Source organism: Paracoccidioides lutzii, assembly GCF_000150705.2.
Source record: "Paracoccidioides lutzii Pb01 unplaced genomic scaffold supercont2.25, whole genome shotgun sequence".
In the NCBI taxonomy this organism is placed as follows: Eukaryota; Fungi; Ascomycota; class Eurotiomycetes; order Onygenales; family Ajellomycetaceae; genus Paracoccidioides; species Paracoccidioides lutzii.
The window spans coordinates 284,336-310,048 of NW_015440971.1; the positions used below are offsets into that span (position 1 = coordinate 284,336).

Here is a 25,713-nt window from a genome sequence, read left to right on the forward strand (position 1 = left end):
TGAGCGGCAAAGACTTTACTGGCGGCAGTCCTTGTCTGATTATTGGTAGATCGATGAACAAAGTACTCTGGCTACAGGGGCTTCAATCGCAGCGCGGTTAAAAATAGATAGGTGTGGGCACATGGACCAAATTCTGTGTCTGGATATGTGGCTGGCGATAGAGGAATCGTAAGCTCAGGGGTGTCCTTGACCATGTTAATCTACATTTAACTACTAGTGCTGACTGAATGTGGGGAGACAGGTTCCCGCCTTCAGGAAACAGGTTAGCAACCATAATGGTGATGGAAACATGATTAGCGTGTATTGCTTCAGCACAGGCCTCTAGACTGGGTATCGGATACGGCAACGTCCTTCGTCCGTCCACTCAAGACATTCGGATCCAGGTTTGCAAGCTCTGCCATCTGCAATTCAAATTAAGAAACCTATAGTTAATCGAAGCTCGCTAACCGTCGCTTTCACAATGCCGTTGACAACTGCTCTACTTCAAGCCTCTTTGATATTTTCAACAACTACCAATGCAACCTGCCGGTGATGCGGTAGCAATCTAACCTCTGCCTTATGATATCAATCGGGGTTTTGGAATTAACCCTGATACATCCGGGGATTTTTGAGACTTCGAGCACTGGATTAGATGGCGTGATTGTCTTCAATACTAAATGGAAAGTCTTAGTCTCGCAAGAGCTGCAAGAGTGGGATGTGTCCGCGGGATTAAGACGACTTGGTCTGGCCGATGAAGAAGAACCCCAACGCTTTAGAGAGAGGCTTTCTAGAAAGCGGAAAATCGGCACTTAGTTCTATCCGTTGGTTATGTTGGCAGTGAGCTGCTGCTAGGGTTGGGAATCATCACGTCTATGGTGATTAAGGGGCAATGAAAACGCCTGCACAGATGCATACAGACCCACTCTTTATGAATAACATTCGGCACTTCTAGAGACCCAGGGTGTTGTTGTTAGGACTGTAATTTCCATATTTTCTGGATGTGAATTCTTCCTTTTGTACTGGTCAAATGTATTTCTTATTGGGAATATCCAGTTGCTCTCTGCAAGAGCAAAATTTGAAAAGAGATAAAAGGAGATCTTCGATACCACGTGATAAACAACTAAGAGATTTCCCACAGGCTATTAGTTAACTAACCATCCCGAGTCTCCTATTGGCCCGTTCAACTTCTGCCCTCTTATTCCGCAGCAAACACTCCCGGAGAAACCACCTCTACACCATCTTTCGAACATCTTTAAAGAAAAAAGGCCAAAGCAAAAAAAAAAAAAAAAAAAAAAAAAAAAGGAACGAATATATGGGAAAGGAAATAGCGAAATCATCATCATGCAAAACTCCAACCCAACAATCCTCAGTGCTGCTGATCTCCCCACCCGCAAACAACAAACCCGCCACTCCGCCGCAGCCAAAGCGGACTCCCCGTATGCCGGCGGGATCTTCACCCAGGAACTACATCCCACCTCCGTTCTCCTTCATGACCCTTTTGCTAGAGATTATCTCAGCAGCCCCTCCGCTTCCGAATCTGAAAGCGATGATGATTTAATGGAAGAGCCCATAGACGAACAAGAAATATTCGGTACGCTTCTCCTTTCCCGTCTTCCACCCTTTCCCCGCCTCCCTAAACCACCTCCTAACCCGCCATACTGACCAACTAACATCTCTCCAGACCTAATCTCCACAATTGCAGACCCCGAACACCCAATATCCCTCGGCTCCCTCGCCGTCGTCTCTCTCCCAGACATTTCGATCCGACCCTCACTACCCAGCAATCCCGATTCCCCGCTGCGCACCGTCACCGTCCTCATAACGCCCACAATAACGCACTGTTCCCTCGCAACGGTGATAGGATTGGGTGTGCGAGTGCGGCTGGAACAGTCCCTGCCACACCGCTTCCGTGTTGACGTGCGTATTAAGGAGGGCACGCATAGTACGGCTGACGAGGTAAATAAGCAGCTGGCGGATAAGGAGCGGGTGGCGGCTGCGTTGGAAAATGGAACGCTTATGGGTGTTATTGGGCGGATGTTGGAGACGTGTCAATGAGGAATTTGAATTATTGTTTTTCGGTGTTAGTTTTGAGCTTTTTGGTGTAGAGACTAAATGTCGCTCTTTTTGGGTCTGGGGGCGCGGGCGTTAGGTGCTTTGGCATATTGGTTTTTAATGCGTGGGGAAACAAAAACAAAATGCTGGTGTATTCCACTATACGGAATAGAAAGCGAAGTATACAGTAATGCAGGCAAAACAAGCAAAAACAGTGATTCTATTCGTCATCCTGTATATTTCCATACAGCTTTTTTTCTTTTTTTGGTCACTCATAAAACACGCAGATCAATCCCTATCTTTATCGTACATAAAATACGTGCAACCAAACCAAAAGAAACTGTCAACTACCGAATTTAAATTGAAAAGAACCTGTGAAGAAAGGAAAGAGAAGGAACAATATCCCTATCCTTCCCCCAAAACCCCACTTTCCCTCAACCCCTTCCAAAGCTCCGGCTCCAGGAATTTGCTAACACTCACATCCTCCGCCAACCCCTTCCGCCTCCTAGTCTTCAGCACAAAGTCCCTCGCTGTCGCCATCGCGCTCGCCATATCCAACGGTCTCAACTTAACATCCCTATCTAGCGGGTCACCAGGGACAACACTCCACTTATCAAACACAAGACTCACTGTCGCCTGTCCCTGCGTATGGATGCGCAGGTCCGTTTCAAAGCCAAAAGAGTCGATTACTGGGATCAGGCCGCGGACAGCATACAGCGGTGTGCCCGCTATGGGACCATCGGAGAGGACGTGCCCGCGCCTCCGGGAGAGGACGGTGTAGATTGCGGCCACGGAGTCGGCAGGGCCGGTCATGGAGCAGGTGTAGATTGGTTCCATGAGGCGTGGGGAGGCCATGAGGAAAGAGGAGTAGACGGCTCGTCGGGCTGTGGGGATTATTTGGCCGCCACCACGGAAGATAGCTTGCTCGGCCAGGGAGATGTCTGTGAGTTTGAATTTGGTGTTGCGGATTGCTGGTGTGGTAGAGATGGGTTGGTTAGTGGTGGAATGGCGGGATAGGTTTGGATATGTTTAAGGGGGATGGGGTTTACAACTTACGTTCTTCGCATAGGGGTCCTTCACGAGTTCCCCAGCTAAAACCCTGGCGTATAGAGTCTCGCACGGTTCCTAATAGCTTTTTATCTACTTGAGATGGTAAAGTGTCATCCTGGAGGATATTCGGACCCATCTCATCGGGTCCGAAGGCCCAAATGCTTCGCGCGGCTAGTTTATCCCATTCGTATTTCTGTTCGAAGAACTGGGCAACTTTTCGGATGGGATCTCGTATTTTGACTCGTCCACTTTCGATGTCTTCCGCAATTCCATCGTCCAATGGCTCTGCGATCATTGTGATTTTATTTTTCTTGTTGGGTGTCATAGCGTAGCACATTATGGCCGATGTTTCAACCACAGTTTCGCAGAACCTCGTTGCTGGGTCAGAGACCTTGAGTTCCATTTCTGCATATAAACGGCGGAGGTCGTGCAGTACGCAATCCATGTATAGTTCTCCAGTTCCTAGTACAATATGCTCGCCTGATTCTTCGACTTTGGTAGATATGAGTGGATAGCTCTTGTTAACTTTCCGAAGACCCTCAAGCATTTTTGGGAGTTCTGACGGGTTGATGGGTTCAACAGCAACTTTGAAAACAGATTCGGTCAAGTGTTTAATTGGCTTGAAGATATACGCGTCCTCATCGTCTTCCAGCTTCAACGGGACCAGAGTGGCAGTCTTAACAATGGAGTTATCAACACCAGACAGTAGCACCCAGTTTCCAGCAGACACACCGCTGGTAGGGATGTTGTATCGGGTCTCTGCAATCCAAGTATCAGATATTGTGGCAATGACCATATCTTCCTCGTCGTCGATGGTGTAGCCCTCTCCCAATACCCGCACCTGCTGCCCTGGGCGAGCGATGCCGCTCATGACTCTGCCAAAGGCGTTAAACTTGGATGCATCAGGCGTGCTGTATAATTTTGTTACCTGGACCACCAAAGGTCCATCTTGGTCGCATGCTAACATCGAAGCTGCCACTTTTGTATCCAAAGGCCCAGTGTAGTATTTTTCGAGTTTTGTCGTTGCTGCCTCCTTGGGAGAGGGAATATGCTGAACCACCATGTCAACGAAGCCGTCTACAGGCCCAAAGAACTGTTCACAAACAAGTTTTAGCAGTACTATCGCATCCGATTTTAGTTGAGAAGGCTTCAGAAATATCCCTAGCGTCGCTAACGTCGCTTTCAGGTCTTCCGGGCTCTCGGAAATGGTTTGCGAAAAAATCTTGTATATGGGCTCCAAAACAAAATGCACAAATGTCCGCTTCGATCGCCCTTCAACCCCCTTGCGGGTAAATTTCCTGCTCTTCGGATTAAAGAAAATGTCGCCCCAGAGGCGAGCGCCAAATTCTGCAATATCAATGCCCTTGTAGGTATCCGCGTACATTTTCGCAAATGACTGCAGCGTAAAGCACCAATTCATGCTGGTGCAGGCAAAAGCAACATTCCCTTTCTCTGGACTCAATCTTCTCTTTTCACCCTGTCCTGGTAACGTCCGTTCAATGACAGTGTTCACTTCCTCCACGACATGTTTCAATTTAAAATAGGCGTCTGTAGGAGGGAGTTTGAGCTCGAGGATGAGTCGATCCATCTTGTTCACAACCAGTGTGAGAGGCAAATCTTCCAGGACAGCATATTTGATGATCTGCTCTGTGTTGATCTGGACACCCTCAACAACGTCGACTATCAAAACGACGCCGTCCACCAATCGGAACGCTGCCGCAACTTCATCAACAAAGTTTACATGTCCAGGTGTATCAATGATGTTAAAAAGGTGCGATTTCCCCCTTGTGCCTTGTAGGACCAAGCTCATGGGCGCAGATTTTATCGATAATCCCCGCTCCCGCTCGACGAAATGGACATCTGTATAACGCAGTTGCTCATCCTTCCTTTTCCCGATCCTCTTATCTAGCCTCTCTGATAGATCATGCGTCTGCATAACCAGGGTATCCATAAAAGCAGTTTTTCCATGATGTAGATGACCCGCGAGAGCTATATTTCTGGTTTGGTCGGGGAAGTTTAGGAGATCTGTCATGAATTCACGGGAATAAAAGACGGGGGGAAGGTCCGCTTCTTGAACAGCAAATTTCTTCTGTTCGACAGGAGCGATGATGGGTTGGGTCAACGGTTGCGCATCCTCTTCCTCAACGAGAGTTTCCACGCCTTCGCCATACACCTGCTGGGCAGTCGGGTAATATTGTTTATCTTCATGTAGGATTACCGCATTCGAAGGACCTTGCTCTGGGTTGGAAATACCGCTGTCAGCGTCCATATCCAACATCTTAAAAAAAATAAAATATGCGGGCTACTAGCATGCAAAAGGCATTATTACCGTCTATCTCCATCAGTTGTTGGTCATGAGCAACACGCTCTCCAGCTTCTCCCTCCTCCGACTCGAGATCATAGGCATAAGGGTCAGCGCGAACATTGCCTTCTCTGGATTCCTCGTCCGACTCCTCCACCCCTCCTATGTAGTTTCCGAATCTGCACAACACGGAATTGTTAGTGCAAACATAGTATATGAGTGATTAAACAGCTATTGCGCAAAGAAAACCACTCACTCGTCGTAAAGGTCATCCATGATGGACTGCAGAGGATGTTATTAAGAAACGCGTTGTATTGTTTAATTGCTGGTAGGACGGATCATGTCGCAAGCTTCTTGAGCTTTAGAGAAGCTTACAGAAATATCACACGAAAGAAGATATAAGTTACAAGACTACGGTGGGGGCGGACAGAGTGTGTTGCGGATAGGTATAGAAGTTAAGCATGCTTTGATGCAGTCAGAAGGATTGAAGTTGAAAATGAGAGAGCTCTGCCACTTTGGCGGCCTCAGGCACCAACATAAAATATAAGAGGATTGGCTAGTGGCTGATCAAGGTCATTTTTTGCTCAAAACAACTAGATAAAGCAACATAAAATAGTTCAATAGGAAAGAAGAGAAAACTACCTAGTTTCCCCCTATTATTATTATTATTATTTCTTTGAGACTCTTCCGATCGGCGCCAATGTATAAATATTGGCGTTGTTGTTACCCCGTCAATTGACTGTGCATACCGCCAATTTGCTATTCATTTTACTTACACTTCACATTGTTCTTACATCGTTCTTTTCTGCTCCAATATTCCTCTCTGTTTCCACTTTCTGCCTCTCTCTCACTCCCAGTATACGTGCGTCAATCATTTCATTCTGTTGATTTATCAATCGCTGTGAATAACATCTAGTTCTACTTTGCTATTTCATATACCATGTCGTCTCTCCCTCCTGTCTACATTGTCTCCTCCGCGAGAACCCCCGTGGGCTCTTTTCTGGGGTAAGTAGAGACTCCCTAATGACTCTAGCATACAAGTAGAACAATTCTATTGTGCTGCATCTTTCACCGAAAGCTGTTGATCTATGGAGAGCTGTTAAATAGAGCTTGTTTTGGTTCGTGGTGCTAACAAAGCATTTCCCCCCCGTTCAGGTCCCTCTCTAGCTTAACCGCGCCCCAACTCGGCTCCCATGCGATTAAAGGTACGGTATAATAATCCCATTTATACAACCGCATGAAACCAGACACTGATTTGAGAACTCGTATAGCTGCTGTCCAGAGAGTACCCCAGATCAAGCCCAGTGACGTGGAGGAAGTCTTCTTCGGAAATGTTCTCTCCGCAAAGTAAGCTCCGTCCGTCCATGCACCATTTTTTATATTGCCTCAAATCTAGCCATATCTGTTCTGACACCATCTCTTGTAGTGTTGGACAAAACCCCGCAAGACAATGCGCCCTCGGCGCAGGACTCTCAGAGTCCACAATCTGCACCACGATAAACAAAGTGTGCGCCTCGGGTCTCAAAGCAATCATTCTGGGCGTGCAGACAATCATGACTGGCAACGCCGACATCGTTGTCGCTGGAGGCACCGAATCCATGTCCAACGCTCCTCACTACATTTCCAACATGCGCACCGGCTCGAAATACGGCCACCAGAACTTGGTGGACGGTATCATGAGAGATGGTCTTACCGACGCTATCAAGAATGAAATTATGGGTCTTCAAGCTGAGGAATGTGCTGTGGACCATGGCTTCACTAGAGAGCAACAGGACAGCTATGCCATAAGATCATATGAGCGCGCACAGGCTGCCCAAAAGGCCGGGTTGTTGGATGCGGAAATTGCTCCCATTGAGCTCCCAGGCTCCAGAGGCAAGCCCGGTGTCGTTGTCGATAAGGACGAGGAACCAAAGAATGTAAGTGCAGACCATATATATACACGTCGTGTCCATCTACATCTACAATTCATTCGTTAACTCCATTCCCAATCACAGCTCCACCCTGAAAAACTCCGCGCCATCAAGCCCGCCTTTATCCCCGGCACCGGCACCGTAACCGCCCCGAACTCATCCCCCTTAAACGACGGCGCCGCCGCCGTCGTCCTCGTCTCGGAAGCCAAACTGAAAGAACTCAACATCAAGCCTCTTGCCAAGATCCTCGGCTGGGGCGATGCCGCCAAGGCAACCAGCAAATTCACCACGGCGCCATCCCTCGCCATACCCAAGGCACTCAAGCACGCTGGCGTCTCGCAGGATGCCATCGACGCCTTTGAGATCAACGAGGCGTTCAGCGTTGTTGCACTGGCGAATCTCAAGCAGTTGGGTCTCGGGGAGGAGAAGGTTAATTTGCATGGCGGCGCGGTTGCGCTGGGACATCCGCTCGGTGCTAGTGGGGCGCGGATTGTGACGACGTTGCTGGGCGTTTTGAGAGAGAAGAAGGGGAAGTTGGGTTGTGTGGGTATTTGTAATGGAGGGGGTGGTGCTAGTGCGATGGTGGTTGAGTCTTTGCAGTAGACTCCCTCATATATACGAGTGCTGTGAGTGTGTTTGATGAAAAAGAGGGGGATGGAGGGGGAGAAAGAAAATTGCGGAAAATACCCCCTTTTGATAGCGTCTGACTACGTTCCAGGGAGTTTGCGTACAACAATACATAGGTATGCATTTATTGGTACATTTGAGGAAGGTTTTCTCCATCTACATCAAGCTGAATGATTCCCATCTTGCTTTATGAATTTGCTAATCCAATTTGCCCTTCAATCCCCTGTTTCTGCGTGTTAGGAGTTTTATCCTTTCAAGACATCAAAAATTGAACTTCTGGAACGAAGCCAAATATCATAGTCTCTGCTAGTGATGTTTATTTACGTTTCCTATTTTACTTGCCTTCCTTTCTTATATTTTGCCTTGCCCACAAAATTGTGTGCGATAAAACCAACTGGTTTATGGATGAATATATGGCGTAGGTCAGGACGGGTTCAAAAATGCCACTATCCAAGTATCTACTTCAAAAAAATTAAGGATATCCAACTATTTTCACAACTAGGCATTAAAATAATCCACATCATATTCCAAAAGCAAGTAATCTGCAGCCTTATCCCATATCCGGACAAGAACTGTGCAAACGGGAATGGGAATATATCATGGGCCGTTGTTGACTGTTTACTACGGAGGTCCGCACTGATTGAAAAGATAATCTCCACGTGACTTCCACTGCTTGGCATTGACTTCCAACCCCACAATCCAAACCACTCGTAACAAAATGTTAAGGGATGACGATATGACAATGGATTTTACATCACGGCCTATATCCCCCATGATCAGGGGGTATGCACTCACAGGAGTTGGAGCATGTGGGAGTCCACGACTGCTCTTGGGATATTCACGAGTAGATATAGTATCCCTGGTTCAGATTCGACTTCTGGGAAATGTCCCTAATTAGAGACTTTTTGTTTTTTTAACCTACGTCCCTCCATTTAAACAGATCGCAACGGAAAAAAACGGTGCATATTTTCGTGACGGAATGGAGCATTTTCTTGAATGAAACCTCCACGAAGATGGCAAACTGCCGCTCCGCTGAAAACGAAGTTGAGAAGGGAACACCCCTTCGAAAAGGTGTGGACCTAACTTAAGGTACAAAATTATATATATTCCCAAGGCAGTTTTGCCCTCGATATCGGACATTTTATACCAAGCATACTACACCTGCCGGCTCTAGACAAGGGCCAGCGCAATTGCGGCCTTTCTTGAGATTTTTCCTTCAACAGAATATTTTCCAACATGTGGAATGGAGTGTGACATCTGTCAAAAGCTTTGCTGATAGTGACATGGCTATACATGTGAAGGAATTGTATGTTAAAGGGGTGTGCTCAGTGTGCTGCAATGACAGTGAGTAAATATTTCAACCCGATGGAAGCAACGCTGGAACTTCAAATCAGGATGAACAACTGATCAGAATAGATGACGTATTGCTTGCACACACTATTTTCCCTGATAAGTTTAAAGACATTATATCCAATCAGAAGAAGTCTTTGAAAGTTTGTTGTTGGCTTTCCCGTCAGAGAGGTGAACCAGGGTTCGAAGAACCCTAAGAAAAGATGCTTTGCGCCCTTTGAAATCATTTCTCCCGGATCTTGCCCACCTAAACACGGTTATCGTAAACTCACTTTTGAAGTTTGGGACTTTTAACTTTGAAGCCACATCGACATTAAAAATTTGCCTCTGCCGATGTTCTTCCTTGATTTATCTATTGCGCGCAGATGGAGCTAATCCGATAATTGAGAATCAACTCCATTGTATGGGAAATTTCCCTTGGTACATTCTCTATTTTCATTGAAGGTTTTAGTTCCGTGGAAGAATCCATTCTTGACTTGGGAGAATGGGAGAATGTCCGCCAACGCTTGAGCAAGGAGGCGTGGATATCGCCAAATCTCGTTATCTAGAAGGTATAGACAACTCTCTAGAGATGCTTACATGATAAGAAGATTCCAATTCCAATGCTTCGGCACCTTATCCTTAAGGTTTGTGAAAATTTGCAAAACGTTAACTGATCCATCATTGGGCATATCAATACCTTGAAGTCCACTTCCATTGAGCAATCCTCCTGGGATGGAAGAAGAAGTTCTCAGGTCTGCCTCTGGTATCAAAACTCCTTTTAACTACTTAATTACTGAACAGCCTCTTCAAGTGCCCGTCCGCACCCCCCCCCCTCCTCTCCCTCTCCTCCCCTACGAGGAGAGGCCTTCCAAGTGGGATGGTAAATGAAAACGGATTCCCTGGTTAGTCTGCTTTGGATGTTGCAGTGGAAATGTATGGCAGAAATTCCAAATTACGCCACACAGGTTTGGATCCAGATGAGAACGACCCTTTCGCTGGTAATTTTTGCAAACTACATTCTTCAAGTTTTAACCATCCCCAGTGCACAGACAACCCTCCTGAAGCCCAGGAACGGATGTAATCTACTCACCATGATGAGAACTACTCGTTTTACTCTCGGCTTCGGGTTCTGAAGTTTTAACCAGCACTAATCTATAAAGGGTTCTGTATAGCCCCACCAACAAAAAGTTTCCATGGCTGTGATATTTCAGGTACCCTTGAGAGCCAGCCAAATGATCCAGGTTATTTCATTTCCCTTTCCCAATTGATGAAGACTGCATTGGTGGCAGGCATCCTGACTCTCAATTTCACATTCTTCAGTTCCCCTCCTGGCTGAGAATATCTGTGGACACCCTTCATGATTTCCACTTCATACTACTTATAATTTCTGCTGCTCTGTCCTGCATTCTCCTCTCCCGGCCCCAACCCTATACGACCCACCAACTCCCTCCCCACTCCTCCCCTCCTCACCCTCCTGTCATTTTCCAATTCACCACTCGCTTCTAAAAGAGCATTGGCATGGGCCGTGCATTGCTTCAGGACCCCTTTTATATTCCAGTTTTTATTACGTCACTTTTGTGTGCTTCAAAATTATTTTCTCTTGAACATGCATATTTCCCTTGGAAGTAGTTGACCTACTTCTTTTTTATTATTTGCACCATGTGTATCTCTGCCGCTCACTTCCAACCCGTCTCCTTCTCCCGCCTACGAAAACTCTCCCCCACCCGCAAGCTCATCGCTTTTGTTGCTGCGTTATATCTCTTTTACAGCATTGTAAATTTCTTCCTAGCTCGCTCCGTCACGTCGGTCCTATCCCCGTTATCCACTCTAGACGAAATCGATGGACTTGAACTCGTTGTCGCCAGCACGAAGAACGACAACACATCCTGGTTGTATGAATACCTTCCAGAATTCAAGAAGAATATATATGTCACCGACAACCCCCGTGCCAAGCTGACCGTGCCAAAAAATAAGGGGAGGGAGGCAATGGTTTATCTGACGTAGGTCTTTATACATTTTATGTGTGCAACATAACACAAGGTTTTCTAATGCAGTTTCCAGGTATATAATCGATCATTACGACCACCTCCCAAAGCACCTCATTTTCATTCACCCAGAGCGGTACCAATGGCATAATGATGACCCGCTCTTCGATAATGTCCCCCTTCTGCAAAACTTCCAAGTCTCCTTCCTCGCCAAACAAGGCTATCTCAACCTCCGCTGCGTCTGGTTGGTAGGTTGCCCCGAGGAGATCCGCCCGCTCATTGACGCCCACATCAACCTGGGCAAACTCCACACCGGCGCCATATACCAAGACAGTTTCGAAGAGCTGTTCCCGGGCACCCCCGTCCCGCAGAAAGTCGGGGTATCGTGCTGCGCCCAGTTTGGCGTCACTCGCGAGCAAATTCTCAAACGACCCAAAGAGGAATACGAGCATTTCCGTCAGTGGCTTCTCAACACCTCACTTCCAGATGAATTGAGCGGGCGCGTCTTTGAGTATTCATGGCATGGTTCGTCTCCTACTACCACCTCCATCCAACCAGGACCGAGAACCCCCAACTCCCTCCGAATCTCCCTAGCTAACTAGGAGTAAAATAGTTATCTTTGGACGCAAAGCCGTTTATTGTCCCTCGGCGCGGGACTGTTACTGCAAACAATACGGACTCTGCAACCTCAGATGTAGGAATGTTGGGACTTGCGAAAAACGCTACATCTTTCCTCCGTTCATCAGATTGCCAAAAGAGTGGCCAAACTCCGACTGGTATGGGAGGCCCCTCCACGATGAATTCCCCTTTTGGCTCCCACTTCCAGAAGGGGTTGAGGACAGGAAGGATGCTGACAATGTCTATTGGAAGCATTGGGATAATTTTGATCATTGGGGTTGGGACGGTTGATGTTTCAGCTGGGTCTGAGGGGAGGGTAGGGTACTGACTGTACTATGTGCATATACGCAAAACTATAGACCACACTTCCGATTCCCTGTACGGAATATTCCAACAACCATGCTTCCCTGTAAGCTCCCACTGGCGCTCTTTGAATTTGCCACTTTTCCACACACGTGCTTGCGAATAAATCTACATCTATTGTCATTCGTTCATGAAGGAGAAGCGGGAATGACCCATGGCAGGACAAACACTAGTTGCTTTTAAGGTTTGTGTTCACCAAATCTTCGCGTCTAAATTGTGGGGCGTTGGTCGGTTCGGTTGCTTGTTCAGTCACCGTCCTGGCACATACATTCGGGTTACCATGAAAACCATTTCCATGCATACATCTATCCAGGTATTTATAAAGAGACACTTGGAGCAATTGTGTTGCGCAAAAGATGTCACTTTTATACTTGCTATGGAGCAGACACCGTTCCGGTAACTTACTGTACGCGTACTGTAGATGGCGTGATTGTCCGTTACGTAGGAGTTACCGCAACATTAATTCCCAACTTGAGCGGCAAAATTAATAATTAGTTATATTAGTTAGTTATTTTTAACTTTCTTTATTTTTCTCGGAAAAAGGTAAATTCAGATTTAGAGTTTTGAGCTAGTAGATTTTCTTTCAAGTCTCAGGCTGTTTAGTTAAAGTTGCATGCACTCCGCTCCGTAGATTGGTAGTTATCCACCGGCGGCGCTAAGTCACAGTTCACCATTAAGGTGCTTATTTGGCTGCCATACCCAGAATAATTAAATTATTGATCCCCCAGTCCAAGACACTGTTTGCTCCCCTGCCATCGACAAGAGAGGTCAGAGCAACCGTACGGAAGCCTTTTTGTAAGCAACCAAAGCTGGTAGGCCTTAGATAGCTGAACTTAGTTAACTGTTTCTTTGTAAGAAAAGATGTCATTGTTGAGAAGAGGTGATGAAGACCTCCCCTGACCTGTTTGACCCCGCATCATAAGAAGACGGCTGCTGGTCTCAAGCACCATGTAGAGAGATCAAAGTTCCTGCTCTGAGTGATCACACACAGGCTCTGTTCAACTGAAGGAAATGAAAATCATCCATTATGACCTTGCAGCTTGAGAAGAGGAGGAGAAGAAGAAGAAGAAGAAGAAGAAGAGAGAGAATGAAGCAGAAATAACAGAGAAAGAAGAGAAATTATTCTTAGTTCTGTATGAGTGATCATGTGTCTTCTTAGCACTGAATCACTGAGGACATAACCAGCATCAGAGCTGAATGACAGTTAGAAGCATTTGCAGAAGAGAGAAGAGAAGAAAGATATATAACAATGATGAGTCTTGACATCCATTCAGGCCAGAGTCATTCTTCTGAGTGTCATTGCCATCTCATACAGAGCATCTAGCTTCATGATCAGTCACTTACAAATCTCACACACTCTTCCAAGGTTCCTAAGTAGCTGAATTGTAATAAGTTAACGCCTGGATGATAAATCCTTCGTAACTAAAACTATCAGCCGGATTATCCTTCGACCATCTTTCTGCTTAAGTCCAGATTACTCTTCTTCTAGCCTGACCGTATTAAACTCCGCGCTCATCTTCATAGCTTTTATTCTCTTTTTTTTCTTTTAACGAATTCGTCTTTTTGTTTTTAAGAAAGTACTAGGACCGTATTCGATAGCACGTCTATTATATTTATATAACTCCAATCAGCTCAGTTATGAATTTACTAATAATCACAGCTTTTGTATCATAGTTTAGTAAGTTCTATACTTACGAAAAATTATATACTTTATGTATGAAAGATGGGACCTTTACTCATATTCATATAACTTCAGAAGATTGTAAGGCAGATAGTAGTTGGGGAGGGCATCATTGTTTCATCACTCTGTTGAGTCTTACTACTCTTCTCAACTCAGCTACTATTGTCCTAAACTTTTATTTGAAGTAAGTTTTTTTTAATAAATTCAGCTTTACTGCATTAAATATTTTATTTATCTTAGATAGATTTTATATCTTATATTATACTTAATATTAACTTCCTTGAGGAGATAAAAATTATATCGGAGCTAATAATGTTCTAAATTTGATACTGAGATCTAGCCAAAGACATATTCTTGACAACCGCTATCTCCTATGTCATAGAAACTATCTCTCTGCGGCGCTGCCACTACTCCGCTAAGGATGATTATCTCTATGAAAGACATTGCCATTTCCTTGATCAGATAAAGTGGCATCTGAGCATATTCATGAAGAAGGGGAGGCTGATAGAGACTCTATAAAGATAGCTATCCGACCCGTTGTTCAGAGGGTCAGCGATTCAATCTTGTTATATCAGTTACTAATAACGTATAAAAATCTCTATCTAACCATTCATATCTTTGATCACTTTGATTCCTCTTTAGTCTTAAGACATAAACTCGTCTGCTTCTTTATCTAGTCAAGCCTACCCATTCAGCTTCCCATCAAACAACCCACACGACGGCATTGTTAACTCACCGTCTCGGCGTCATCTCCTTACAGAAGATAAAAGATTAAAGTAGATATAATATACTGCAAAAGATTCTAATATTATATAATATCATTATATTTAAAGAAAATAGTAATTAAATTATTAATTAAATAAATTTAATTATTTAAAGTAATTTGCTTAAAATAATTAAAAAATTAATACTTATATAGAAATAGACCTTTTACTCTAAGTTATTTATATAACTTTATCTTTAATAATATTTTTGTAACTATAGCTATCTAAGATTAACATAATTTCCAAGTGAGCAGATCACAAAATCACCATATCTCAACTGATTAGATCTTAAATCAAATTATCTCAACATACAATACTCAATTAAATTAAATTAAATTACATTAGGTTGAGGACATTTTACTTTTGTATGTCTGAGAGTGCCATAATTGCTGCAGTGTTGTGGAGCTTATTGACATCATGCAGGCTCAGATGACAAGGACTTACAGAGTTGTATAACTGTCTGTTCAATGAATGCAATAAATGAAATAATAAGACTCTGAACTTCATTTTTAATTAAATCTTCTGTATATTGAATTTGATATCTAGATCTATTCTATTTTTACTTTTTTATCTTAATTATATTGAGTATATAAAAATATAACTTATTTTGATATGTTAACTAATTCAATTACAGTTATTTATTTTTGATTTTCAAATTATAGAAGCTTTATCTGACTGTAGCATTCACTACAAGAAATAATTTTAGTAGTTGTATAGAGTTTTATTGTACAATTAATTTTATCAAAATTATATATACTTTTTAATAAAATTTCAGATTCAGTAATTATAATTTTTAAAATTTTAAATTATATTTAAATAATTTTTATATTTTTATATTTAACTTAATTATAATTATAATATTTAAAGTAGTAAATTTAAAACTTTAAATAATAAATTATTAAATTTTATACTTAGTTCTTATCAACATAGAAAATATATTTATAATAATAATAAAATTTTATATAATAAAAAAATTATTAGTTATATTTTAATAAATATTAATTATTAAAAAAATTCTCTTTTAATTTAATTCAATAGTTAATTAATTAATTTATTTTTTTAATCTAAATTAAGTTAATTAAATTTATATATAAATTTATATAAATAGTTTAGTTATTGAATTAATAATTTAAAGTAGAAAATAATATATTATATATATATAACTTTATAAATTAAAAATATTTTTTATTTTTCAAAGTATTATTATAAATTTAAATTTTTTTCTCTATTTTAAAAAAATTTAAAAAGATTTTATTATAAATTAATAATAAAAAGATATTTTAAATTAATAAAATATTTATTTGAGTAATTTATTTGAGTAATCTATTTTTAAAAAATTATATTAATTATTATTAATTTTATTTAATGTAATATTAATATTTTAATTTATATAATTTATTTTTTTACTATTTGCTGTATAAAATAAATTATTAATAATTAAAAATAAAATAATAAATAATTAAAGTAGATATAATATTAATAAAAAATTTTAAATAAATATATTATTAATTAAAAAATAGTTAAAAAAATTATAAATTAAAATTTTTTAATATAAAATTAAATATATAATATATTATATAATTTAAACTTTAAAAAATATTTTTAAAAAATAATATAAATTTATATTAATAAAATTTTTAAAATTTTTAAATTTTTAATTATGTATAATATAATTCATCATTTAACTGAATACATCATTTAATTAGATAACTCTCTTATATATATTTGATAAACTTTTAAATTAAACAATAACTATAAAGAATTCTATATAGAAATTATATAGTATATACTCTTAAGCCTATGTATATGCTCTAATATTATATTTAGTGGTATTATACTTACTGCAGATGAGATATCTTTACTTTATAATCCCCAGGTTCAAATTTTTAACCACTACCTTGGTAGACTAATTAGACTTCTTAGCCTGAGTTTTACTAGCTAATACCTCCTGAGCTATTAGAATTCCTTCTTTAATTATATAGAAATGTAGTTTCTCTCTCTTTCACTTTTGCATAATATTGATAGCTTTTAGCTCTATATTTTCCTTTGCTAGTAGAGCAACATTATGTATGACCATTTGATATTCCTTCATTAGTTGATCAAAAGCCTAATTGGTAGAACTGGAAAGAATCTCTGTATAGCATTTAATCCTGCTGTTCTACTGCTTCAATTGAGTCATATTGCTGAGGGTCTTAGAGGTTCAGAAGTGCTGAGATCTGTGAGTTGACCCTATGAGAGTAGAGGTATAAAATTAAATATATAGTTAGGTAAAAACCTTATCTAGATTATATAATACTAGGCCTGTGGCTTTGAATCTACTCTTTATAGTAATATCCTCTATGACCTCTTGCCTAGCTGCTGTATAACTAATTAGGAATTCTTTTTTATCAATATGATTGATCTTCAGTCTCATGCTCTGCTCCATTTTCTTGCTATATGCTTTCTTTAATGATGAAAAGCAGCTCACATCTAATGACTGTAGTAGATAAGAGGAGTGAGAAGGCATATATAATACTATAATGCTATAATGCTATAATCCAAGCAGAACTTGTTAAATTTGACTGTAGTATGACTATCATACTTATTTAGAATTAGCAGTCTCTTGCTGTGAATTATATGAGCCTTAGTAGCTTTGTTAAATACCTTTTACAGCCAGGTTAAACCAAGCTTATCTGTGGTCCAACCGTTCTCACTAACACCAATTTTCTAGCCCTTTGGTAGTTGCTCATATTAGGAATTTTGATGAAGTTTGATCTTTAGTATAATCATAGTAGATAGAACCTAGTCTATAACATTAACTGCCTCAATCACAGTTGTCTATTCTCTATTTTTTGACTGTATAAAAAATAGTCTATGATCTATCTCAGCTCTAGTAATCACTCAGATTGTTGAAATAACCCTTATTATTAAGTTAATTTTATCAAAGTTATAGATATCCTCTGGCGGAATCTTATACTTTTTTATTGTATAATTCATCAATATAAATCACTCATATAAAAGCTTTAAATCCTTACAAAGAGCTTGCTAATAGTTGTACTTGTGTGAGAACTTAGTCTTTAGTTCAGAATATCATTATATAAATCTGTGAACTCAGTTGATTTCTATAGTAGTAAAGCAGCTAGATTCATACTTTATAAGTAGTAAATTAGTCATTTCTCATACAGTCATAATTCAAAAAAACTGTTCTCTTTTATTTATAGATATTATTTATTGAATTAAAAATTCTTCCTCTGTAAAGATCAGTTTTTGATATCTTAACTGAGAATTCACATATGAGACTGCATTATATACTCTATTAGTTACAGTGCTATGAGAGACATTATACACCTTAGCAGTGACTTGAATAGATGAAATTTACTCTGTTTTATAGACTTTAATGACTATTAATAGTCTTTTTTCTTAGTTTGAAGTTTTCTTGCTTGAGGTGGTTGATATATTGAATAATATAATGAATATGAAGAATTCAGATTAGAGGTGTTCAGTTAAATAATATGTCCAGTTAGATAATATAATTGATAAGTGAGTCAGTCACATAAGCAAGTTAGCTACTTTTCATCTCATCTCAGAACAACATCTTCATCATCAAAAATATCAATCACACAAAGAAATAAAACCTTTACTTAGAAAGAAAGGTTTCTTTTAGCCATTCAAGCATTTAAAAATGGTCAAATTTCAAGTGTATGAGCTGCAGCAAAGCTGTATGATATTTCATATTCCACTCTAGATGATCAAATACATAATCATACAGCATGTGTTAACACTCTCTCAAAGAACTGGAAACTTAGTCTTATAGAGGAAGAATCTCTTGTTCAATAGATTCTGGTCATAAATGAATAAGGTCAACCTTCTTAGATTGCAGCTGTACAAAAAATGATCAACCTTCTTCTTATCAGCTGAAGATTCAATTCCTCACTCACAGTAAGTGAATACTGAATATAAAACTTTGTCAAGTGTCATAATGAGCTGAAATCCAAGTTCTCACATAAGTATTATCATTAGCAGATCTTATGTGAAGATTCTAAGATTATCTGTGAGTGATTTAGACTTGTATAAAATACTATTATGAAGTATGAGATTTTAAAAGATGATATCTACAATTTTGATGACACTGAGTTTCAGATGAGTGTAATTGAGACTATCAAGATGATGACTGAATCTGAAAGAGCTGAAAATCTCAAGCTTATACAGTCTGAAGATCAGAAATAGATAATTGTTATTGCTGAAGTCAATACAACTGGCTGAATCTTATATACAATGATTATTCTCAAAGAAAAGATGCATCAATTTTGCTAGTATGAGACAGAAGAGCTACTATATGACTGGGTGATTGAAGTCAGTGAGAATAGCTGAACCACTGATCAGCTGAGCTTATACTAACTGAAATAGATGTTCAACAATAAGACTCTACCCTGTATGAAGAGCAGATATCAACTGTTAATTCTAGATTAATATTGAAATCATGCCTCAGCTGGATTTGATCAATTTTGCACTGAAAATCAGATTATTGCTCTCTATATACTATCACATTCCTCCTATTTTCTTCAGTCATTGGATATTAACTGCTTCTCATCCCTGAAAACTATATATAAACAGCAGGTAAAAAACTAAATACAGTTTGAGATCAATCATATTAATAAAAATAAGTTTTTGAATCTTTATCCTGCAGCTCAAATGCAGGTCCTGACTGAGAGCAACATTAAGAGCAGCTTTAAGGCTGCTGAGCTGATTCTGTATGATTCTGAATAGATTCTCTCACAGTTTAATATTATAATACATATCTCCATCTCTTTAAGGACCTCTCACAGCTTCCAGGCCTCCTGGGCCATGGCCACACCATATAATATACACCAATTGAAGCAGCAGGCTGAGGAAGTTAAAGAATATATTAAGCATCATATGCAGAGACCACTCAGTCCAATCAATCATACCCTAAGTCAGCTGGTCAAAGAATATCAAATGACAATGTGTAGTGCTGCTATTCTAGCAGCTGAAAACAGGGAGTTAAGAGCTGCAAATGCCAAACAAAAGAAGAAGTAAGAAAGAGGCCATATGTATGTAGCTCAAGAGAGTGCTTTGAAGGTTGAAGAAGGCTTGAATCACATATGAAGGATCAATGAATGAGAGCAGAAGGTAGTTGAGACTGCTGAGTCATGACCATAAAAATGTGCAGCACCACAATGTAGTGTATGTGGGATTATTGAGCATACTGCCTGTACATGCTCTAAATGTATAGGAAATAATTTATAATGTAATTTGCTAGTTTTTCTTTATAGTTGAGACTTTGAAGGCATTCTTGTTGTACAGTGGGGAGTAAAGTGGCCAACTCACTTATGTGGCCAACTTGCTTATCGATTACATTAGTGGATTACATTATATAAGTAAAAAAACTAACTTAATATTTCAAATATTATATTAGTTTTTAACTTTTCAACTTATTATGAACTTTTTATATTTTGATTTCTATAACTATTATATATATTTAAATTTACTTTCTTGAATTTTTAACATACTCTATTTGATACTTTTATATAATTAATTATTTAAATTCAGTAGCTCATATTTTCAATTCCTTTTTATAAGGGTATTTGATTAAAAAATTGATAGATTCATCTTCGGGACAGCTTTATATAGTTGGCAAGAAAAGTGTAGAAAGCAAATAGAGCTTCTAAGTGCATGCAAAGTCAGAGCAGATGTGTATAAAGCAGTAGAGCTGAGAAGTAGAAGAGCAAAAGAAAGAATGAGATTGAGGACAAGAGAGTTACAGGAAGGGCCCCATATGAGATGATCTTCTACTTAATGTGTTTTTCAAAGGCCTTCATACAGGGGGTTAGAGGCGGGGCTTGAGTGCAAGATGAGCACTGAATTTCATTGACTGAGAGAAGTGAAAGAAGGGCTTACACCTGGGCTCCATTGAACTGCCACAATAACCACGTTGCGAACCAGCCAATTCCCCCCTCATATAAAAGCTTTAGTTACTTGCATATTAATCATCGAGTCAATCAAGCAGAGTTTATTTATGAAACTTCATATAAAATGTGCAGCTTTATGAATTGAGAGTACTTGCTCTTTTCTGTTGAATTGATGGCATTTTCACGCCTTGAAAGAGGCTAATAAGGCAATTGAAGATACATATATATATATATATATATATATATATATATGATTATATATTTTAAATTTGCTGACCAACTCAGTGGGGTGACCGGTTAACTGGTTGGATTCCGTTAGTTATCCGCGGTCCATCTTATTTACATTCATCACCTCGTCTAATTTAAATAACTACTCCAACAGCTTCTCTCCCGCATGCGCTGTTTTCCTCTGCTATACCCGTAGACATTCTCCTCTCCCCTCACGCCCAGCACAAGGAGAGGAAGGATCACGGCTCCGGATTGGGCCTGTGCTATACCTCTGCTGTGATCTTTTTATCCTTCGGCATTGGTTGCTGTCTCAACGCGGGAAGATCCCAGAAACCATTGTATGCGTGATTCCATCCCCTTGACTGGATTCCCCTAGAGTTCCCCGTTCACCGTTGGGCAAATAACGCATCATGCTATATATATTTGTATCTATAGCTAACAGAAATATAAGTTATATGGACACGGCATCTGCGCCCTGAACGAGTTAGACGGCATACATACATACATCCGAGAGTCGATTGCTTTTGGTTTTTTTGCTTTCCACTACCCTCTCAAAAAGGATAAAACAGACCAAATCGATAATTTTCCCACTCAAAACAGCCAACACGACTTTATTTTCGGCAGAAAAAGTTTATAGGCCTATAAGTACATGTCCTCCCGAACCCCGAACCACGCTGCTGGGGTGCCTTTAAAACCCAACTCTGTCCAATCCTGTTGCTGAGGCATTTCACTATTGATCGGACTAGGATATATGACGAAAAGCTCAAATACACAAGAATATCTCATAATAAATTCCGCCAATACACTCTTTCCGCCTCTGCATACCTAACCCTGCCCAAATCTTCCCTAGAAGGGCAGCAAGTATGCTTCTAATTGGCCTAACCGGCTCCATCGCCACGGGCAAATCCACCGTCTCCACACTTCTCTCCTCCCCACCCTACAACATCCCCATAATCGACGCGGATGTCATTGCCCGCAAAGTCGTCGAACCCGGGACTGCAGGCTACCGCGCCATAGTCGAGTACTTCGGCCCCACAACTCCGGGCCTTCTCCTTCCAGATGACCCCAGCGACCCAGACGACAAGAACAAGAATAAGAAGGGCAAAGGCCGCCCCTTAGACCGCCCTGTCCTGGGCCGTCGCGTTTTTGGGGACTCGGAGGAACGCAAACGTGACCGCGCCGTGTTAAATGGCATCGTCCACCCAGCTGTGCGCTGGGAGATGTACCGTCAACTCCTCTACTATTATCTCCGCGGACATTGGGCGGTGGTGCTGGATGTGCCGTTGCTGTTCGAAAGCGGGCTCGACGTCCTGTGCGGTACGGTGATTGTGGTTGGCGTTTCCGATCCCGCGGTGCAGATTGCACGGTTGCGGGCCCGGGACCCGCATCTTAGCCAGGAGGATGCGGAGAATCGGGTGAAGAGTCAGGGGGATGTGAAGGCGAAAGTGGCGCGAGCGGAGGCAAGGGGTGTGGAGGGTGCGCGGGGTCTGGTTGTGTGGAATGATGCGGATAGGGCGCAGTTAGAGGTAAAGGTTCGTAAGGTCATGGAAATGGTGGCTGCATCAAGTCCTCAGTGGTGGGCGTGGATGTTGCTTGTGCCACCATTGGGGGTGACGGTTGCGGCGTGGAATTTAGCTGTGAATTATCGAGGGAAGAAGAAGTGGAACGAACAGTTGGCGAAGGGCAGGGCGAAGCTGTAAATTTATATATCAGGGGCATGGCATACGTGTGTATTCATGTTGTTGCGTTAATGGAATATTGCTTGAAGTATTTGCTGCTTCAAGTATTTTTGAAGGTATTTTGGTTTTAAGATGACTGGTTGTTATATGAGAAATATTATATAGAGACTCTTGCTGTCTGTAAATATTTATATTCTTTTACGTTTAGCGGTATCATATCATCTAATGCATAGCGGAATGATCCCATATTTACCTCGTACCCAACGCCCTTAGAGCCAAAGAATCCCTTAGCATAATCCATAGCACATCCTGAATGCAAACAACATGATGCAAATAATAAAAGTAGAAATAAATCCTCAATCGATTAACTCCAATGATCTACATCACCTCATCTCTTCCCCCTCCTCCCACTGCCACCTCGTTGGTTATGATGGTATCGCTGATGCTGCCGCTGTTGCTCTCCCTTATCAATGCCACCTGATATACTCGTTAATCGGCTGAGATTGACACTACCATCACCAGATTTTCTTTTCTTGTTCTTCTCCTTGCGCTTCTCAGCTTTTAATTTTGCCTTGTTCACAATGGCCCCAAGGCCATCTTCGTCGCCTTCATCAATATCATGGTCTTCTTCTTCATCATCTCCTTCACGAACCTCGCCTTCGCTTTCTTCATTCCCATCTTCGTCAATGTTATACGAGCTAGTGGTCATTGTTGCCTGCGTACCACAAATCAGATACAAGAGAGAAAGGAATGTAAAGAAATGAAATGAAAGGAAAGGAAGAAAACTAACCACTTCACCCCTCCCTTCCCTCTTAAATCCCCCAAAACATTGTCTCCCCATAACCCCCTCATTCCACTCATCCCCAAACCCATAGAAATTCCCATCCACGACCGGGGGAGATGGCACCGGAAACGTCCCCGGCGGATACTCGATAACCCACTCCTCCTCACCAGCCTCAGCTGCCTGTCTTGCGATGGCAGCTGCCCGTTTCTCTTCCTCAGCTCTTATAGCAGCGGATATGGCTTCGAGATCTGAGTTGGCATTGGCGAGAATGGAGGACGATGTGGGTGTTAGGGGAGAAGAGAGCTTCTGACGTTTAGGGGATGGCGAAGAGTTATTTACGGCATCGTGGTAGGCTTGCGAATGGGCGGGGGTTGCGGGCCTGCTTGAGTCCTGGGTGGAGGAGGCCGCCGCCGCCGCCGCCGCCGCCGCACGTTGCATGAACTACCAGTGTCAGCGCAATATAATTTGACGGAGAACTTGAAGAATGCCATACCTTCATGGTCAGCAGCCGCGATGACATTGTTTTTGGGGATTTGGGGGTCGGCATGGTGGTGGATAATTGAATATTGAACAATGGGAGACAGAGAGTGTTAAAGATGGATATATCAATATGCTTGGTGTTTTTGTAATTATGCTATTATTTTCTGTAAGTTGTAGTCCAGAGTTTATGTAGCTATCTATATTTTTCCTACAAACCCCATCAAATGAAGCTGTAGTTGCGTATCAGGTCAACTTTTTCGGGGGTGGATTGAAGTTGTAAAGTTATATAACTAATGGCCGTTGTTAGTTAACTGTAGTTAGTTAATAGTTAAAGGCGGCCGATTGGCCAGAGCCATTGGACCCTCAAACCCTCAACATCTACCAACTTCGACCGCATCTACGTCTATCTCATCTGCATTAACTACAACTTCTGCAGCACCTACGGTTAGGAGCCAGGTCCTCCCACAATGCTCTCCTCCACACGCTCCCGTCTCTGCCTCGTCGCCACCGGATCGTACCCTTCCCGCCTGCTCCCCCGCGGTTTCACAACCTCTGCGTCCAATCTCTCCGAGCCCGCAGAGCACGCCATCCCAACCAACAACCCCAACCTGCGCCAAAAGATCGCCTCCATCTCAGAGACCAATGCGGTTCCAGTAGACTCGATGGGCGCGCAGGATGCCGCTCTGCAAGAATCGACTGAGGAGGCACGGCGCAACCTAGCCAAACAAGCGCCCAACCGGACCACTATCTGGGCGAAGAGCCAGCAGCCGCGGGAGAAGGCAATGACTGGCCCGCGGTTTGAGCAGACTGTGATGGAGTATCAGGTTCGTTGGGCTTTTATTTGTGTTTTTGGGAATCTGCTTGTGCTGCCACCTGACTTTTTTTTTTGGCATGGGATGAAAATGGTGATCCTGTTTCTTGACATGATGGATCGATTTATATATACAGCAAACTTGTCGGGCATGCCAATTGGCAGCCTCTTTATTTTCTGTTTTTATCTTTTTCCATTGGCAGCTGAAATGTATCCCAAGTTTATACAAATTTATGCTAACATCGCCACAACAGCCCCGGCCATACGCAGCCATCGAATTGATTCACAAGCAGCCCGTCCGATGGACCAAGGAGAAGGTAGTCTCGTGCGACGGTGGTGGAGGGCCCCTCGGCCACCCCCGAATCTTCATCAACACAGACAAGCCACAAATTTGCATGTGTGAATACTGCGGACTTCCATTTGTACGTGGCAGGTGCCTCATTCCTTTCCTTAACACTACCTAACGAATGCTTGTACCTGACCTAATTTAACAGGCAAATGAACACAACCGGAAAGCTCTCGAAGCGCTACCACAAACGTCGTATCCATTGGAATCATTGGGGGATCCGGCGGGAGTAAACAAAGCTTCGTCAGAGCAACGATAGATGAGATCCAACCAAGCCAAAATATAATATAATCTTTTTTTATTACATTCATATTTCAGCCAAACCGTGTCCCTGAGTGTAGCTTCGTTCTCTAAACATCCGCATCGCTGGAATAGACAAACACAAGTTTTTCCGGAACTACTTGACAACCTATTCTATTTCTATTTCTATGTTCGATTCTGTTAGTCCCCACCATGTATTCTATGTTATTTCTGCCTTCCCCTTTGTTACCGGGCTCTGCTGGTACCAAAAGCAGAGAGAAAATCTCCTAAAACCAGCGCATCTGAATCAAAATCTGTTTATTGGATGGCTGGATAACTTCTCATTTGTCTATGTATATACTTTAGCTTATTATGATGTCCAAAAGTGAAAGGATCTCAGGCCTCCCAAACATTACATCCCCAGTCCTCTTCCTCAGAAGAGCATATAATAACACTTTTGTATCCGTTTATCTATGTGAAACCCCATTTTAACTGCGACCTTATCGCTAATGAAAACCCCAGCCAACTACCTACCTAATTGAAGAGCCTAACAAAGCACCAAACGAAAACAGC

At 41.6% G+C, this 25,713-nt stretch overlaps 7 protein-coding genes across 7 annotated transcripts; 5 read left to right on the forward strand and 2 right to left on the reverse strand.

The window, feature by feature from the left end:
* Window positions 1-1,320: 1,320 nt before the first annotated feature.
* On the forward strand, window positions 1,321-2,034 carry PAAG_07784 (hypothetical protein; the record flags this gene model as incomplete). The annotated part of the gene is made up of 2 exons (XM_002790439.1): window positions 1,321-1,570; window positions 1,661-2,034. 2 exons carry the CDS (start codon window positions 1,321-1,323, stop codon window positions 2,032-2,034), a joined length of 624 nt encoding a protein of 207 aa, XP_002790485.1.
* A 402-nt stretch (window positions 2,035-2,436) lies between these two features.
* On the reverse strand, window positions 2,437-5,659 carry PAAG_07785 (116 kDa U5 small nuclear ribonucleoprotein component; the record flags this gene model as incomplete). The annotated part of the gene is made up of 4 exons (XM_002790440.1): window positions 2,437-3,002; window positions 3,088-5,319; window positions 5,411-5,562; window positions 5,640-5,659. The coding sequence occupies 4 exons, from the start codon at window positions 5,657-5,659 to the stop codon at window positions 2,437-2,439; spliced, it is 2,970 nt and encodes a 989-aa protein (XP_002790486.1).
* Window positions 5,660-6,323: 664 nt separating this feature from the next.
* On the forward strand, window positions 6,324-7,896 carry PAAG_07786 (acetyl-CoA acetyltransferase; the record flags this gene model as incomplete). The annotated part of the gene is made up of 5 exons (XM_002790441.2): window positions 6,324-6,388; window positions 6,539-6,588; window positions 6,655-6,730; window positions 6,810-7,299; window positions 7,378-7,896. 5 exons carry the CDS (start codon window positions 6,324-6,326, stop codon window positions 7,894-7,896), a joined length of 1,200 nt encoding a protein of 399 aa, XP_002790487.1.
* A 3,015-nt stretch (window positions 7,897-10,911) lies between these two features.
* PAAG_07788 (hypothetical protein) lies at window positions 10,912-12,146 on the forward strand (the record flags this gene model as incomplete). The annotated part of the gene is made up of 3 exons (XM_015846329.1): window positions 10,912-11,252; window positions 11,314-11,762; window positions 11,851-12,146. The coding sequence occupies 3 exons, from the start codon at window positions 10,912-10,914 to the stop codon at window positions 12,144-12,146; spliced, it is 1,086 nt and encodes a 361-aa protein (XP_015700723.1).
* Window positions 12,147-21,663: 9,517 nt separating this feature from the next.
* PAAG_07789 (dephospho-CoA kinase) lies at window positions 21,664-22,500 on the forward strand (the record flags this gene model as incomplete). Its single annotated transcript, XM_002790444.2, has 1 exon — window positions 21,664-22,500. One exon carries the CDS (start codon window positions 21,664-21,666, stop codon window positions 22,498-22,500), a length of 837 nt encoding a protein of 278 aa, XP_002790490.2.
* Window positions 22,501-22,867: 367 nt separating this feature from the next.
* On the reverse strand, window positions 22,868-23,810 carry PAAG_07790 (hypothetical protein; the record flags this gene model as incomplete). The annotated part of the gene is made up of 3 exons (XM_002790445.2): window positions 22,868-23,194; window positions 23,270-23,704; window positions 23,757-23,810. The coding sequence occupies 3 exons, from the start codon at window positions 23,808-23,810 to the stop codon at window positions 22,868-22,870; spliced, it is 816 nt and encodes a 271-aa protein (XP_002790491.1).
* Window positions 23,811-24,210: 400 nt separating this feature from the next.
* On the forward strand, window positions 24,211-25,159 carry PAAG_07791 (NADH-ubiquinone oxidoreductase; the record flags this gene model as incomplete). The annotated part of the gene is made up of 3 exons (XM_002790446.2): window positions 24,211-24,567; window positions 24,809-24,976; window positions 25,049-25,159. The coding sequence occupies 3 exons, from the start codon at window positions 24,211-24,213 to the stop codon at window positions 25,157-25,159; spliced, it is 636 nt and encodes a 211-aa protein (XP_002790492.1).
* Window positions 25,160-25,713: the final 554 nt, after the last annotated feature.